At 32.7% G+C, this 15,243-nt stretch overlaps 1 protein-coding gene across 4 annotated transcripts in view; it reads right to left on the reverse strand.

The window, feature by feature from the left end:
* Positions 1–7,686: 7,686 nt before the first annotated feature.
* Positions 7,687–15,243, reverse strand: part of LOC107415978 (LEAF RUST 10 DISEASE-RESISTANCE LOCUS RECEPTOR-LIKE PROTEIN KINASE-like 2.1) — a 54,929-nt gene continuing 47,372 nt past the window's right edge. The window contains exons 1-6 of one of the 4 annotated variants that reach the window (XM_060816902.1): positions 13,436–14,329; positions 11,883–11,912; positions 10,503–11,797; positions 10,336–10,401; positions 8,446–8,497; positions 7,687–7,930 (exon numbers count right to left, since the gene is read on the reverse strand). In XM_060816902.1, the coding sequence (XP_060672885.1) occupies positions 10,698–11,797; positions 11,883–11,912; positions 13,436–14,243 (1,938 nt within the window). In that variant the 5' untranslated portion in view covers positions 14,244–14,329 and the 3' untranslated portion in view covers positions 7,687–7,930; positions 8,446–8,497; positions 10,336–10,401; positions 10,503–10,697. Of the gene's footprint in view, positions 7,931–8,445; positions 8,498–10,072; positions 10,402–10,502; positions 11,798–11,882; positions 11,913–13,435; positions 14,330–15,243 lie in introns of those variants that run through there. The other 3 variants (XM_060816903.1, XM_060816901.1, XM_060816904.1) reach the window with 3 other exon arrangements.

Genomic DNA, 15,243 nt, shown 5'->3' on the forward strand with positions numbered 1-15,243 from the left:
TTTTGCATTGTGTATCTTGGGATTTCTTTTGGATGATAAAAATAAATTGTAGTCAATATAAGCAGGTAGTCCCTGAAACTTGTGCATCTGTTTATTTCTTAGACAAGTAGTCAATATACCCTTTTTGGAGGAAAAGCTTTTTATGAAAACAATAAAACTAAAAAATAAATAAATAAATAAAAAGATGTCTAAGCTTTTAGTGCACATACAGATGCAGGAGATATATCGGGTTTCTGGTTACTTCTTGGAGGGAGACGAAGTGACTAAGAAAAAGCAATTGTAAGTTCATTTTTTGCTTTTTGTTTTTTTTGTTTTTTTAGGTTGTTATGCAACATCTAACATTTGATTGAAATACTAGTTGAGATGTATTATGGCCTAAATATTGCCTGAAAGAGGAATGTAAAAGGACATAAACCGTATCAGACAACTTGTCAGTACACAGCTTGTGTATAATTCTATGTGTCTGCATGCAATGCTCTGCTTGTGCAGTTTCAAATACACACTAATCAAATAATGATGCAATGATTGCAGGCAAACACTTAAAATGACAGAGGTGACTGCAACCGATAAGCTGGAGAGTTTTCGTGCAGTAAAAAAGGTACTGTGAACTTCCAATGAAAATTCTATATGATAATAAGTGGTAATGGTTGAAAATTCTATATGATATCTATGAACTTCAAAAGAGGTATATTTGACATTGTCATTTATGCACATGAGTGGTAATGGTTCTTAAGTTGTATTGCATGGGCAAAACCTGCTTCTGAAGCAAGCATGGCAAATTTCACCATATAAAGATAAATAAAGTGTTTTCCAATTTAAAATGAACTTTGACATGGATATGCTAATTCCTACTTTAGCAACCACTTTCAAAAGCTAGCATGACATTCTATGCATAACGAATTCCAATATATCAAGAGAAATAAAGGGTTTTCCACTTTTAAAATGAACTTTGACATGGATATGTTAATTCCTACTTTATCAACTACTTTCAAATGTTCTTGTTAAAAAGTTATATAGTTGAAAACGCTATATTGCAACAAGTTCTAATCTATTTAAACCATGCTATACTGCATTAAGTGCTAATCTATTTTATTTTTCCTTTTTATTATCATTATTATTATTATATTTTTTCAAGTCTTGCAAAGTAATTTTGTTTGCTTCATTTTGCAAGTCCTCAAGGGTCATATTGCATTTGGGAATGCTCAATTTCCTAATGGAACCAATGGTATTTTATTTTATTTTTTAAATTATGTATTTCATTTTAAGTGAAATGTATTGACTATATTCTTGTAAGATTGTGTGATAGGAAAGTATATGTTCATTTTCCTATAGGCAATGCCCTAGATATTCTTGCTTGAGTTCCACTATAAAAAAATGGTCTTGATTATTGGCATGGTACAGGCCATGGAATTGGGTCTTACCTTCATGTTCATGAAGGCAAGTGTGTTTTACTACTTTCCTTTATTATTACTGGGTATGAGCTATTGCCTCAATTGTTAGATTTGAACTTTTATACTTCTTTATGGATACTCTAGGTATTTAATTATTTTCCTTGAAACTTGTAAGCTAAATATTGTAACTAACCGCAAATATTTCGTTTGATTTCATCCAGATATCAAATCGATCTCCATTATAGTAGAGGTGTCCCGTATGCTTTTAATGCTGTCACTAAAGTTTGGCATTATACCAATTGTGGTGCCAATTGGTGTTCGAGATTTTGACATTAATGGGGAACTTTGGGTCAAATTAGGATTGATACCAACAAAGCCTTTTGTAGGAGTTTTAATATTCTCTAGATTTGATCATAAAACACTTCTACATTTTTCTCTTGCTAATTCAGATTTAGTTTTTAGTTTTTCTACATGATTCTCATGTCAAGATGAAGTGTAAGGATCCAATTTCATTATTAACTTCTCTATATTGTTTGAGATGTGGAAAAGCAAGAAATAAGAATTATGAGAATTTAAATGGATGGTAATTGAGTTCTCAATATTGGCTCTCTAGTTTGGGTCCATTTGAACTTGTTTGAATGATATGCATTGAAATTTAGTTAGTTTTAAATTGGAGACTATTTCCAGCTTGAAAGCTCCTTCCAATCTCTTTTAAAATGTGGCTCCATGGTAGTATGTCCAAAAGAGAGTAGTTATCAGGGAATTAATTGTGCAGTTGTGGAAAATATTTAAATAAATGGATATAAAAGTGTTGAATAACTAGAACCATCTTCCATTTCTCATCCACCCTCATTTCTCATTAACTGGTGAATAAAGTGAAAAATATTTTGCATGTTGTTGCATTTAACACACATTAGGGAATTTGTGGGGGCAAAAAATTAATAAAATATGACAACCATTGGGGTTTCGGTAATTACCGATGAAACCTACAGTAATTTTTCCAGCAACTACAAATTGATTACCATAGGTTTCATTGGTAATTACCGAAGACCCTATGGTAATCAAATTTTTGTGCAAATTTGAGAACTTTTTCAGAACTTTTGGGATTTTTTCTCTTTAGGATCATTGAAGAATGTATATTTTGCATATTGTTGCATTTAACACACAATAGGGGACTTGTGGGGGCCAAAAAATTGGTAAAATGTGATTACCATAGGGGTTTTAGTAATTACTGATGAAACCTACGGTAATTTTTCAAGCAAGGACAAATTGATTACCGTAGGTTTCATCTGTAATTACCGAAGGCCCTATGGTAATCAAATTTTTGTGCCAATTTGAGAACTTTTTCAAAACTTTTGGGATTTTTTCTCTTTAGGATCATTGAAGAAAGTATATTTTGCATGTTGTTGCATTTAACACACAATAGGGGACTTGTGGGGGCCAAAAAATTGGTAAAATGTGATTACCATAGGGGTGTTAGTAATTACTGATGAAACCTACGGTAATGTTTCAAGCAAGGACAAATTGATTACCGTAGGTTTCATCGGTAATTACCGAAGGCCCTATGGTAATCAAATTTTTGTGCCAATTTGAGAACTTTTTCAAAACCTTTGGGATTTTTTCTCTTTAGGATCATTGAAGAAACTATATTTTGCATGTTGTTGCATTTAACACACATTAGGGGACTCGTGGGGGCCAAAAAATTCGTAAAATGTGATAACCATAGGGGTTTCGGTAATTTCCGATGAAACCTACGGTAATTTTTCCAGCAACCACAAATTGATTATCGTAGGTTTCATCGGTAATTACCGAAGGCTCTATGGTAATCAAATTTTTGTGCCTATTTAAGAACTTTTTCAGAACTTTTGGGGTTTTTTCTCTTTAGGATCATTGAAGAAAGTATATTTTGCATGTTGTTGCATTTAACACACATTAGGAGACTTGTGGGTGCCAAAAAATTGGTAAAATGTGATTACCACAGGGGTTTCGGTAATTACCGATGAAACCTACGGTAATTTTTCCAACAAGTACAAATTGATTACCGTAGGTTGCATCGGTAATTACCGAAGACCATATGGTAATAAATTGTTTTTGGCAATTTGAGAACTTTTTCAGAATTTTTGGATTTTTTCTCCTTAGGATCATTAAGGAATGTATATTTTGCATGTTGAATTTAGCACACATTAGGGGACTTGTGGCGGCCAAAAAATTCGTAAAATGTGATAACCATAGGGGTTTCGGTAATTATCGATAAAGCCTACAGTAATTGTTCCAGCAACTACAATTTGATTGTAATAGGTTTCATCGGTAATTAGCGAACGCCCTATGGTAATCAAATTTTTGTGCTCATTTGAGAACTTTTTTAGAACTTTTAGGATTTTTTCTCTTTAGGATCATTGGAAAAAGTATATTTTGCATGTTATTGCATTTAACACACATTAGGAGACTTGTGGGCGCTAAAAAATTGGTAAAATGTGATTGCCACAGAGGTTTCGGTAATTACCAACAAAACCTACGGTAATTTTTCCAGCAAGGACAAATTGATTACCGTAGGTTGCATCAGTAATTACCGAAAACCCTACGGTAATTAATGTTTTTGGCAATTTGAGAACTTTTTCTGAACTTTTGGATTTTTTTCTCCTTAGGATCATTGAAGAATGTATATTTTGCATGTTGTTGCATTGCACACACATTAGGGGACTTGTGGAGGCAAAAAAATTGGTAAACTGTGATTACCATAGGGGTTTCGATAATTACGGATGAAACCTATGGTAATTTTTCTAGTAAGGACAAATTGATTACCGTAGGTTTCATAGGTAATTATCGAATGTCCTACAATAATCAAATTTTTTTGCCAATTTGATAACGTTTTCAAAATTTTTAGTGATTCTATTCACAGCTTCTCCAGCCTCCTTGACACTGATTTTTCAAAAGAAACCTTGATGAGCAACGTTAGAAACTTAAAAACACCCACAAATTCTAGTAGAACCACCATAAAACCACCATTTGCTAAAGACCCAGATTCTTCCAATCCACCATTCAAGTATTTCTGAAGCAGCAGAGAAGAAACAACCACAAGTGAGAAGGTAAAAGCATTCCGATACTCGTAGAAATAAAGGCGGGATTGAAGATGGGCATCGTTGAGCATTAGCCTAAAGATCTGAGTATTGCTTTCTTCGAACTCAAACTTATTGTCTTTAGATTTGGTCCTCTTTCTAATCTCAGTATTGGTTTTTTATGAGAAACCAGAAGCCAAATCGGAGGAGCCACAAAATGTTTCCTTATATTATCTAAAATAAAGGACATACAGGTCTTTTAAAATTTTTGTAAGGATGTAATGGATATTAAAGGACAAAAAAAAAAAAAAAGTTGACCGATGAAGGGGTATATATCATCATAGCCCTTCTAAAAGGGACATTGGGCCAAATTCCCCTTTTTGAAATGATGCGAAACTGTTATCCCTATAGTCTCATCGAATTTTTCTTTTTGATAGAATATTTTATTTTTTGTGTTCGAAATCTCAATCACATGCCTTTCTTGCTTTAAAAAAAAAAAAAAAACATATTAAAATTGCTATATATGACTTTAAACATATATATATATATATATATATTAACATTTTTCATTTACTAAATAAGAGAGAATACTTTACATTGTAGATATAAACTTTTGACATTTTAAAATTCAACATTCATTTTAACTTATTATTTTTAACTTAGTTGTTACTAATACTTTTTTATCTTTGAGAAACAGAATCAATCAACTGTTACATTGTATTTATTAAAAAAAAAGAATTAAATAATTTATTTTCTATGTTTATTTCTTAAGCTATAAAATAATAATAAGTTAAAAACCTCCATATTAATAAGTTTTTCCACCTCCTATCACTCTTTTTTTCTTTTTATTTTACTCAAATTTCACATTTAAAAATTGTTAAATTTTATTATAAGTTTACATACTTGGATCCAAAGCACCACAAAGGAACATGATCTTATTTGTTATTATTTACTTAATAAATTTATATTCATTACTCATTCTCACAATAGTTTTTATTTTATTATTATTTTTTGCATGAATTCATATTTGCAGTTATTTTATAAGTTTTTTATTATAGTTCATGGCATTGAACTTTTGTTTTTTTAATGGAAGTTCATGGTATAGAGCTAATCAATTCTTTTTAGCACTCTTACATGGTTTTCTATTTTTATAAATTAAAAAAGATTTTATCATCGAAATTTGAATACAATATTTAATTGATAATTTTACATCTTAAAATAAAAAAATATAGATAGATAGACAAAAAAATTAAAATTAGTTTTAAAAATTTATTGTTATTTTTGCCTAGTGTCTCAGTAAGGGATAAAACGATTTTGAATGGGCAACACATATGGGGGGAAAAAACTGATTACCTTGATGGTTCTATAGATTGCTGAGGAGATCTTGCAGGACAAAACAAAAATGACTTCGGTGGAACTTGGATATGTTGAAGTCTACCTCCAGCATGTCTACAACCTTGCTCATTGGTGGTCGATCTAATGGATTTGTCTGGATGCACCAAAAGCTCACTAATAGCATCTTCCTTGCTATTTCTTTTTTTCCTTTCCTGTGACTCCCAAGACTCTTAAATCCTTACCCAATTCCATATCTTCATAAATCCAATTTGGAAAGTAAATTTCACTAGTTAAAACTAGAAATACAAACACTGTCTAAATCATCATTATTAAATGTCAACATCGAAAAAATCTACTATCAAAACTGGATAAATTCATTACTTATTTCGTTTTTCTAGGGGAAGTTGCCATGTAACTTACATCAAATTTCTTTTGAATGTTTCCTAGTCTTTGGATGTCTTTGCAAGCCACACCTAACAATCGCACCTATATGCAAGCAAACCAAGGATATTGCTAGCCCCACCCCAAAAATAAAGAAAAATCTGAAGAAGAAATTTTGGTCCGTTTAATGTCTTAATTAGTTCGCGAGAAACATAACCCTAAATGCACATAAATTATAGCTTACTTCTGTCGACCAACTATGTATTTTTTTTTTTTTTTTGGTGAATATACTTAATTAGTTTCTATCCAGCTAGAAGAAGACACAAATATATATATATATATATATATATAATATAAGAAAAGAGAAAGATTATATGTTTATATGGGAATCATTAGGGCATTTTAATCAACAATTAAACTATTACTTCTTATGATAAGGTGGGGTAATTTTTGCGGTAGGAGAGAGAGGAATCGAGTGCAATGCGGAAGAGAAGGGAAGGGCAATCGCGGGAAAAGAGTAGTGTATGGTTCTCTATTTGACAGAGTCGTACTGATTTTTGTTTGATTTTTCATTACATTATGGAACGAATAACTATGGTCCACTGGGACAGGCGTAGCAGGTTAGCCACAATTTGAAATTTTCCAGAGTCGTCGGTGATCGTCTTGTTTGAGGTCTTGAAAAGTGCTTTCAGCGAAACCACTTACCAAGGAAATTGCCACCCTGTTCACATAATATAAAATTATTTTCATCCAACATTGCCATGAATTATATAAATTATTCCCAGTAAAATATATATATATATATAAATATAAATATACATATATTTATATTTATATTTATATTGTACAAATGATAACATGACTATCACCATACCGAGTTTTTTTTATATACAGTGCAGTACATTAATAAATAGTCAACATGCAAGATTCAGCATAAATAATTACATGAGTCCCACCATATTGGTCTTTTTATATGCAGAGAAATATATTAACAAATAGTCAACATGCAAGATTCAGCTATGGGCTTCTCACAAAGTCTAGCCTCTTTTGCCACATAAACACATACTATTATAGAAGGGGTTAAAGCTAATACGTTTGAAAAAAAAAAAAAAAAAAAAAGCACTTTAGCAGCATAGCTATTGTGCCACTAAATGTAAAAATTTCTTTGCTAAACTCATTTAATGCCAAAAAAACGTTCGTCAAAAGTTCGTAGCATCTTCATAACTGATCATAACATTTTAATGACAAAGCGTATATTAATCACAGAGTGGCATTCATTTGGTGACACAAATATTTATCACAGAACCTATTATCTTATCACTCAATTTGAAATTTCGTGGCTGATTAGGGTGTAGTCTCCCGTCAAACCATTGGAATTAGTTACATATACCTATTTTTTTGCTCAAAAAATTCAGTGACAAAAGTAAGGCTCTAGCAGCACGCTTGATGCCACTTTTAAGTGCAAAATATAACCAGTAACAAATTTAAAATAACACTTCAAGAATTGCAATTTAAAATGAACAATATTTTATTACCACCAAAACATTAAAATTCCAATATCAAATGCACTGCACAGTATCAAAGACAATAGCCGCACACTAAAAATGGGGGGTGGGGGGTGGGGAGTGGGGGACGCATTGTTTAGTGGGAAAAAAATTGCATTACAGTTGCCTAGTCTCAACCATCTTTAGAGAATTAAAGTTATGCTCAACGTGCAAAGTGTCCAAAATCCAATGCTCCTACTGTAGTAGCTGGAACACAAATGACCTGGCAAGTAATAGGCAAAAGAGAACGGAGAAGCTATCAGAGAATTCTCCACTTGCAATGGGGAAAAAAAAAAAAAAAGTAATGCTACATGCAGTTTATTATTGGAAAGTTCAATGAAAAAAGAACCATGCAACTTCAGATGTCATGAGATGCACGTCATTCGCAAGCCTAAGCAAGAACTTGTAAAATCACAAGAAAAGAACTATATATGCAATATATGGGGACCTTTTTGAATTAGATATAGCACCAGAATATTTCTTCCTCCCCATATATAGTCAATTTTACAAACCACGTGTACGTGGAATGGAGGTTTTCAGTGCTTTAGCAGCAACTAATCTGGGAGCAAGGGATGTGGAACATAAAAAACATGACTGTCTAATTTCATAGACAACATAATTGTAAACAACGACATGATTGTACAATTCTCTAATTCTATTGATGGAAAACTTTTACCAGGTAGAGCAATACACAATCATAATTTTATCAATTTAGCTTCCATTAGATGAAAAGCTTACCTTCATTAGATGCTATAGTTTACTCGATTAGTAGCTGAAAGAGTGCATGTTCCTGCAAATAATCAAATTATATCAAATAACTAATGATGACACTAATTATTTATTGCTTGTTGCTATTGACATTGTTGTGGGAAATGGATCGGGTATCTGGTTGCTTATGGTATAGGTTGTGCATATAAATACACAAATAGATAAAAGATATGTTTGTCTCAATAATGTATATATATGTGCATATAAATACACAAATAGACAAAAGATATGTTTGTCTCAATCTAGGATACAAATAGATATCTATCCCAGATGTCCTTGAAGAGTCATAATATAGATGGATGTTATTGCATACAACGATGTGATCGGTATTCTTTGGGAAAAGATAAACAGATTTTAAGAAGCATCACTTCCCTGGTAGTCCAGAATGGAAAAGGCACCAAAACAATACTTGATAGTCCATAGTGGAAAAGGCACCAAAATACCAGAAATGTATTCAAAAGGAAACTAAACCAGCTGGGCCGGTATCTTTAATTTGGGCTGTGGGTGGTGATGGAAGAAGAAGAAGAAATGGAGGCGATGATGAGGAAAGGCTGGAATTCATTTCCAGTTGTAAAGGTTAAGGTGGAGAAAATGAATTCTTTTCGTGAATTAAAAATGAGTGGTGGATCGTAGAAAGATTTGACATTTAGTTGACTCGAACGAATTCATAATGGCGCCTCCGCTACTCTGTTTTTCACTTTTACTTATTTGTTTTGCTTTCTCTCTCCAACGTGGTTTATAATTACAGCAAAAACTATAAAGATCACCGTACTTTGGTCTTCATATCAATATGCTCTTTAATTTTTATTTTTATAGCTGAATTGCAACATAAAAGTCAAATCGGTTCCTCCTTTAAAATATCATGGTCTCAATTAAAAGGAAAAAAGTTTAATTTCCGTTGCCGTAGTTAAATTAAATTGGTTCAAACTAAAGGTACTAAGATTGTAGTGCTAGATCCAAAATCTTATCACGACATGTGACCACAGTAACATACTGTCTAAATCAACAGTATTATTGAATGTCAATATCTAAGTGCTTATTTGATTTTTCCAATGGAAGCTGCCAAGTAAATTAAATCAAGTCTTTAATATGAAGTTTCTAAGTCTTCGGATATTTTGCTACAAGTCTCCAGCTAGTTTCACCAGCCCGTTGCATCCTATTCTATCTACATGCAAGTAAAAATGATTTTCCACGCACCCAACTCGAGTGTAACTTTCCTTTGTATACAAGAAAAAACAAAACACAAAAATAAAATAAAATAAAATAAAATAAAAAGTTGCGTTGATTTGTTTTCAAAAACTCTAAAAAGTAATGGAAAAACAATTTCTTTAATATATAGACTTTTGCTTATCTACGGGAGCCCCTGACTTCACACATGTCGAATACCAGATATTCAAACACAATTCCAACAAAGATGTTTCAAATTCCGTTGAGTTTTCAACAAATTAAACTCAATATAATTTGCTCACTTAAATGACTTGGTTGACTTTGAACGAATTCATAATAGCTCGTCCAGTACTCTGTTTTTTCTTTTCCCTTTCTTTTTTTTTTTTTATTTTTTTTTTTTCCCTACTCTGATGCAGCAATAATTTTATCTAAAATTGTAAGGATAACTATACATTAGCCTTTGCATGAATTTGCTTACCAATTGATATTATTATGCAGCAAAACTGCTGAATTACAACACTATGTTAAAACTAGAAGGTACTAAAATTGTATTAAACTTAAAATCTTAAAACAAACATACAAACACTGTCTAAATCATCATTATTAAATGTAACATCGTAAAAATTTATAGTCAAAACTAGATAAATTCATTACTTATTTCTTTTTTCTTGGGGAAGTTGCCATGTAACTTACATCAAATTTCTTTTGAATGTTTCCTAGTCTTTGGATGTCTTTGCAAGCCACACCTAACAATCGCACCTATATGCAAGCAAACCAAGGATATTGCTGGCCCCACCCCAAAAATAAAATAAAAAAATAATAAAGTAATAAAAAAAATAAATAAAGAAAATCAACAGTACCTGTGGAAATTTCCAATTTGCCAAGGGTCTGTTTTTAGATGTTCAACTTATACGAGATATAGCCACGAAAGCTACATCAACCGGGATCGACATTCAAATTCATTTGTCATCCCCGCGATATGGAAGTGAAAGAAACCAAACATAAGGTTGAACCTAAAGCATCATAAATCTATTACAAAAGAATGAAAATGGTTATTATGATGATTCTGTGGATTGTTGAGGGGATCTTTCCGGAGAAAACAAGAACGGCTTTGGTGGAATCTGGACATGTTGAAGGTCTCCTTCCAGCATATCTACAACCTTACTCATTGGTGGTCGATCTGATGGATTTGTCTGAATGCACCAAAAGCTCACTAACAGCATCTTCCTTGCTATTTCTTTTTCTTCCTCTGTTGTGACTCCCAAGACTCTTAAATCTTTACCCAAATCCACATCTTCACAAATCCAAAAAGGAAAGTAAATTTCGCTAGTATGAGAAACTCTAGGATCAATATTCCTTCTTCCTCCAACCATTTCAAGAACCAACATTCCATAACTATAAACATCAGATTTATGAGACACTCCACCAAAATTCCGACTGAAGACCTCCGGTGATATATACCCTGCAGTTCCTCTGGCACCCATCATTGACACAATACTCTCCTTGTTTAACCATAATTTGGCCAGACCAAAATCTGATATTTTTGGACAAAAATCTTTATCCAAAAGAATGTTTTGAGGCTTTATGTCAAAATGCAAAATCCTTGTGTTACAACCACGATGCAAATATTCTAGTCCTCGTGCAACGCCAAGAGCAATTTCATACAATGTTTTCCAATTTAAGCATCGGGTTGTATTCCCATCTTCTTGATTAAATATGAATTTATCAAGTGAACCATTGGACATAAAATCATAAATCAAGGCTCTCTTGTTCCTCTCATAACAGAATCCAACAAGAGTAACTATATTAACATGAGAAGTTCTACCCATACTAGCAACTTCATTAATAAAATCTTCTCCATTATGCTTGGACTCTTTTAGGACTTTCACTGCAACAAGGCGACCATCAGGTAGTGTTCCTTTGTACACACAACCAAATCCTCCTTTCCCAATCACGTTCGTAAATGAGTTTGTCATTTTCTTGACGTGTGAATGAGTGTATCGCTTTGGAGCAAATGAAGTATAATTCCTTATAAATGCCTCCACATCAAACTCCTCTGTTTTTTCTTTATTCCAAAAGATAATTGCTTCTCTCTTGTAGATAGACAGAAATATTACAAAAATTATCAGAAGCCCTACCACAGCTGCTGAAATGCCTATATTCAAAACAGTATTTAAGTTGTATATTTAGTTTGTTAAGCTGTGGCAAAAAAAAAGAAACAGAGTATGGCGACATTTTACCTATGATCAAATTACGGTTAGGAGAAGATTCTGCAACAGCAAGAGAAGGTCAGACTAAAAACAAGCTCATAATTAGAAAACAAATTTGAGCTAAAGTACATAAACTAATGCTTAGTCATTAGTTTCCATCTTCTTGTAAACCTGCCATCATAAGCAGAGTATATCATGTTATATAATCGAGTGAGTTATTGCTTTTTAATACCCTCTAATTTGGAGAAATATTTTCTAACATCAAGTTTAAAATGTTGCAATTTAAAGCTCTTGAGTTTCAATTTATTGTATTTTTGTTAATTTTTTTTTTTTCCCCCTAATTGCAGGCAATGGTCAAAAAGTACTAAAATGCAAAATTTTGAAACTCGAGAGTTTTAGTTGCAACAAATTGAACCGAAAAGGCCTAAATAATTGCAACAAATTCGATGAAATTGCATATTAATATTGATCACCTGAGAATTTAGAATTACATGAAATAGAGTTGTCAACCACCTTTTGCTAAGGCTCCAACTGGACCAAAAATGCAACAGAGTAAAAACTTTAAGTTCAAATTAATGTTTTAAATTTGAGACCTGAAATTGCATCCTTCTCAATTTTTTTTTTTTTTTTTTTGATCATATCCTTCTCAAAATTAAAGTATACCAAAATGAAATAAACCTACAGATTGAATCTTAAATTAAAATAAATTAAAATCTTTTGATAATTTTCAATTTTGTATATGTTCATTATTTCTTACCATAATAATGATAAGAGCAAAACAAAAATAATAATAACTAATAAAATCCTTTGAGATGATGAGGGGATATTCGATCTTTCCACAATGAGGCCACTTGGCTACTTTAAAGTAACAACTTGCAATCATAAAGAACTCATCAAAAAAATAAAAATAAATAAAAAACTAGAAACAGTTAAGAGTTACCTAAGATATTATAATGGGATTCCTTCAAAAATTAAATAAATAAAGCCATTACAGCGGGAATAGAAAGAAAAACACATAGCAGTAGAATTAGAAAAGTAAAATATGGAATAGTGGAAAACCCAGGACCGGACCAAGTCAACTAGTCAAGGACATTAAGGAAGGTCGAAAGTGGGTGCGGTAAACCTTACGTAGTAAGGTCTGTTTGGGGATTAATTCCGCTTATAGGCCTATCTCCAAATCAGCTGCAAACCATTGAATCGTTGATGTTATCTTGCTTGCTTGCTTATATTCCAAAATAGTATCAATACGATTCAATCCAGCAGCAGTAATTAATTTCGTCTATAAGACAGAGAATTTAAAGTAGTCTCTCATCTAATTTTAATTTTTTATCTTTAGTAAAAAAATATATATTCATCCAACACAATTTGCTCTCTCTTTTTTATATGTTAAATATATATATATATATTTTTTTTTAATAACAAATAACCACCAAAAAAAAAAAAACTCTAAAATCTAATTCCCTCAAATCGATTACTCTTTGATTAATTTCTAAATAATCCTTTTTTTTTTTCAACCAAAAAAAAAAAAAAAAAAGGGGGGGGGGGGGGGGGGGGGGGGGGGGGAAAGATAAGAAAAAGCATACCTGGGCTGCCGCCTAGAGATTGATAGCAGGTGAATTCATTTGAAGTAGTACTGAAGCCGCAGCGATTAGTACTGTTTTGGGTTAGGCATCTATCGCACTGAGCTTTAATAGTGGCATTCCACGACGACCGAAACCCAGTACTCACCGCCGTTATCACATTCGCTATTGGTAGAGCAGTCATAGTCGCCGATTGTAAAAGGATGGCTTGTGTTTTGAAAACAGGGACCAAAACATTTTGTGCACAACTTCCAAGGAGAATCTCAATTACATTAGCTCCAGGTGGAAGGTTACGATATGAAGCTATTTGGGCTTGTGTGAAATAGTAATTAATAGATGGACTGCAATTGAAATGGTTTGGCAAAGTGGCACCCAATTGGGAATTGCAGGAATAGAACAGCCTCAGGTCTTCAGTATCTGAGGTATTGGTGAATAAACCGCTCTGTTGTATGGTAGTGTTTTTGGGCTGTGTTTGACCATCAAGACAAACATCGGTCCGGTATTCATTCCTCACAGCGTCCATGGTACCCGCATCTTCATCGATTTTAAGAACTCGATAATCCTCAGAAAAGATTGAGAGCAGTGTCACGTTGGCAGCGGGGCAGGTCAACCGGAAATCAGGGTAGCCACAGTGTTTCGGTCGATTGGATCTCCAGAAGGGATAACCTACCCGGATACTTCCGCATTCAAAGAGTCTGCCACAGTCGTCGTATTCGTTCGCGGACGAAGATGGTGGACCATGTATTGACAAGATCACTGCAACAACCAGAAGAAGCAGGAGGTGGCTTCTGGTGGGAATTAAGGGATGCATTTTGTGTTATGAGAGATAAGAGAAAAAGATATGTAGCAACCAAATAATAAAAATACAACTTTTTCTACTAAAATTATCAAACTATTAGTAATTTTGTATTAAATTTTAGTCCATTTTTCAACATATGTACACTGTATCTAACTCTAACTATTTCCGTTGAATTTTAAAAAAAATAATAATAATTTCTTCATATCACCTTTTAACTTTTTAATTATTTAGTAGAAAGTTTATATATAAATTTTGGATTATCACATATATTTTTTTACATTTTCTTGTATAAATTCTGGTCAAATATACTGATTTGTCTAACAAAACTTACATATCCACAGGATTAAGACATGGAACTTTCCCCCCCCCCCCCCCCCCCCCCCCCCTTCGAAATGCATAATTTTGGTTTCAGGGTCTCAAACATGGTCAAATATGGACGCCGTTCATATATTAATCAGAAAAAGGAACATGCTAAAAGTCTTATTGCATACGCTTTTATGATTATAAAAATTAACAAGGAGACATTTTTGGAAGGATGGGGATGCATCTTGTGAGACCAAAAGAAAGTCCTCCCAACGTAAAGGCCATTGCATTGGATACACTTTTATGATTATCCAGTTGAAATGTCATTTCTCCCAAACTGTTTTCTATAATGTACCAAAAGTCGGCAAAATATTTATAAATTTTGGGTTAAATTATAATTAATTGGTCTGCTTTTCCAACGAAGATGTTTCAAATTCCGTTGAGTTTTCAACAAATTAAACTCAATATAATTTTTTCGCTTAAACGACATGGTTGACTTGAACGAATTCATAATAGCGAGTCCAGTACTCTGTTTGTTTCTTTTCCCTTTATTGATTTTTTTTTTTTTTCTAGTCTGATGCGGCAATAATTTTATCTAAAATTGGAAAGATAACTGTACATTAGCCTTTGTATGAATTTGCTTACTAATTGATATTATTTTGCAGCAAAACTCCTGAACTACAACACGATGTTAAAACTAGAAGGTACT

The sequence above is a fragment of the Ziziphus jujuba genome, chromosome 4 (assembly GCF_031755915.1).
Source record: "Ziziphus jujuba cultivar Dongzao chromosome 4, ASM3175591v1".
NCBI classification, from domain to species: Eukaryota; Viridiplantae; Streptophyta; class Magnoliopsida; order Rosales; family Rhamnaceae; genus Ziziphus; species Ziziphus jujuba.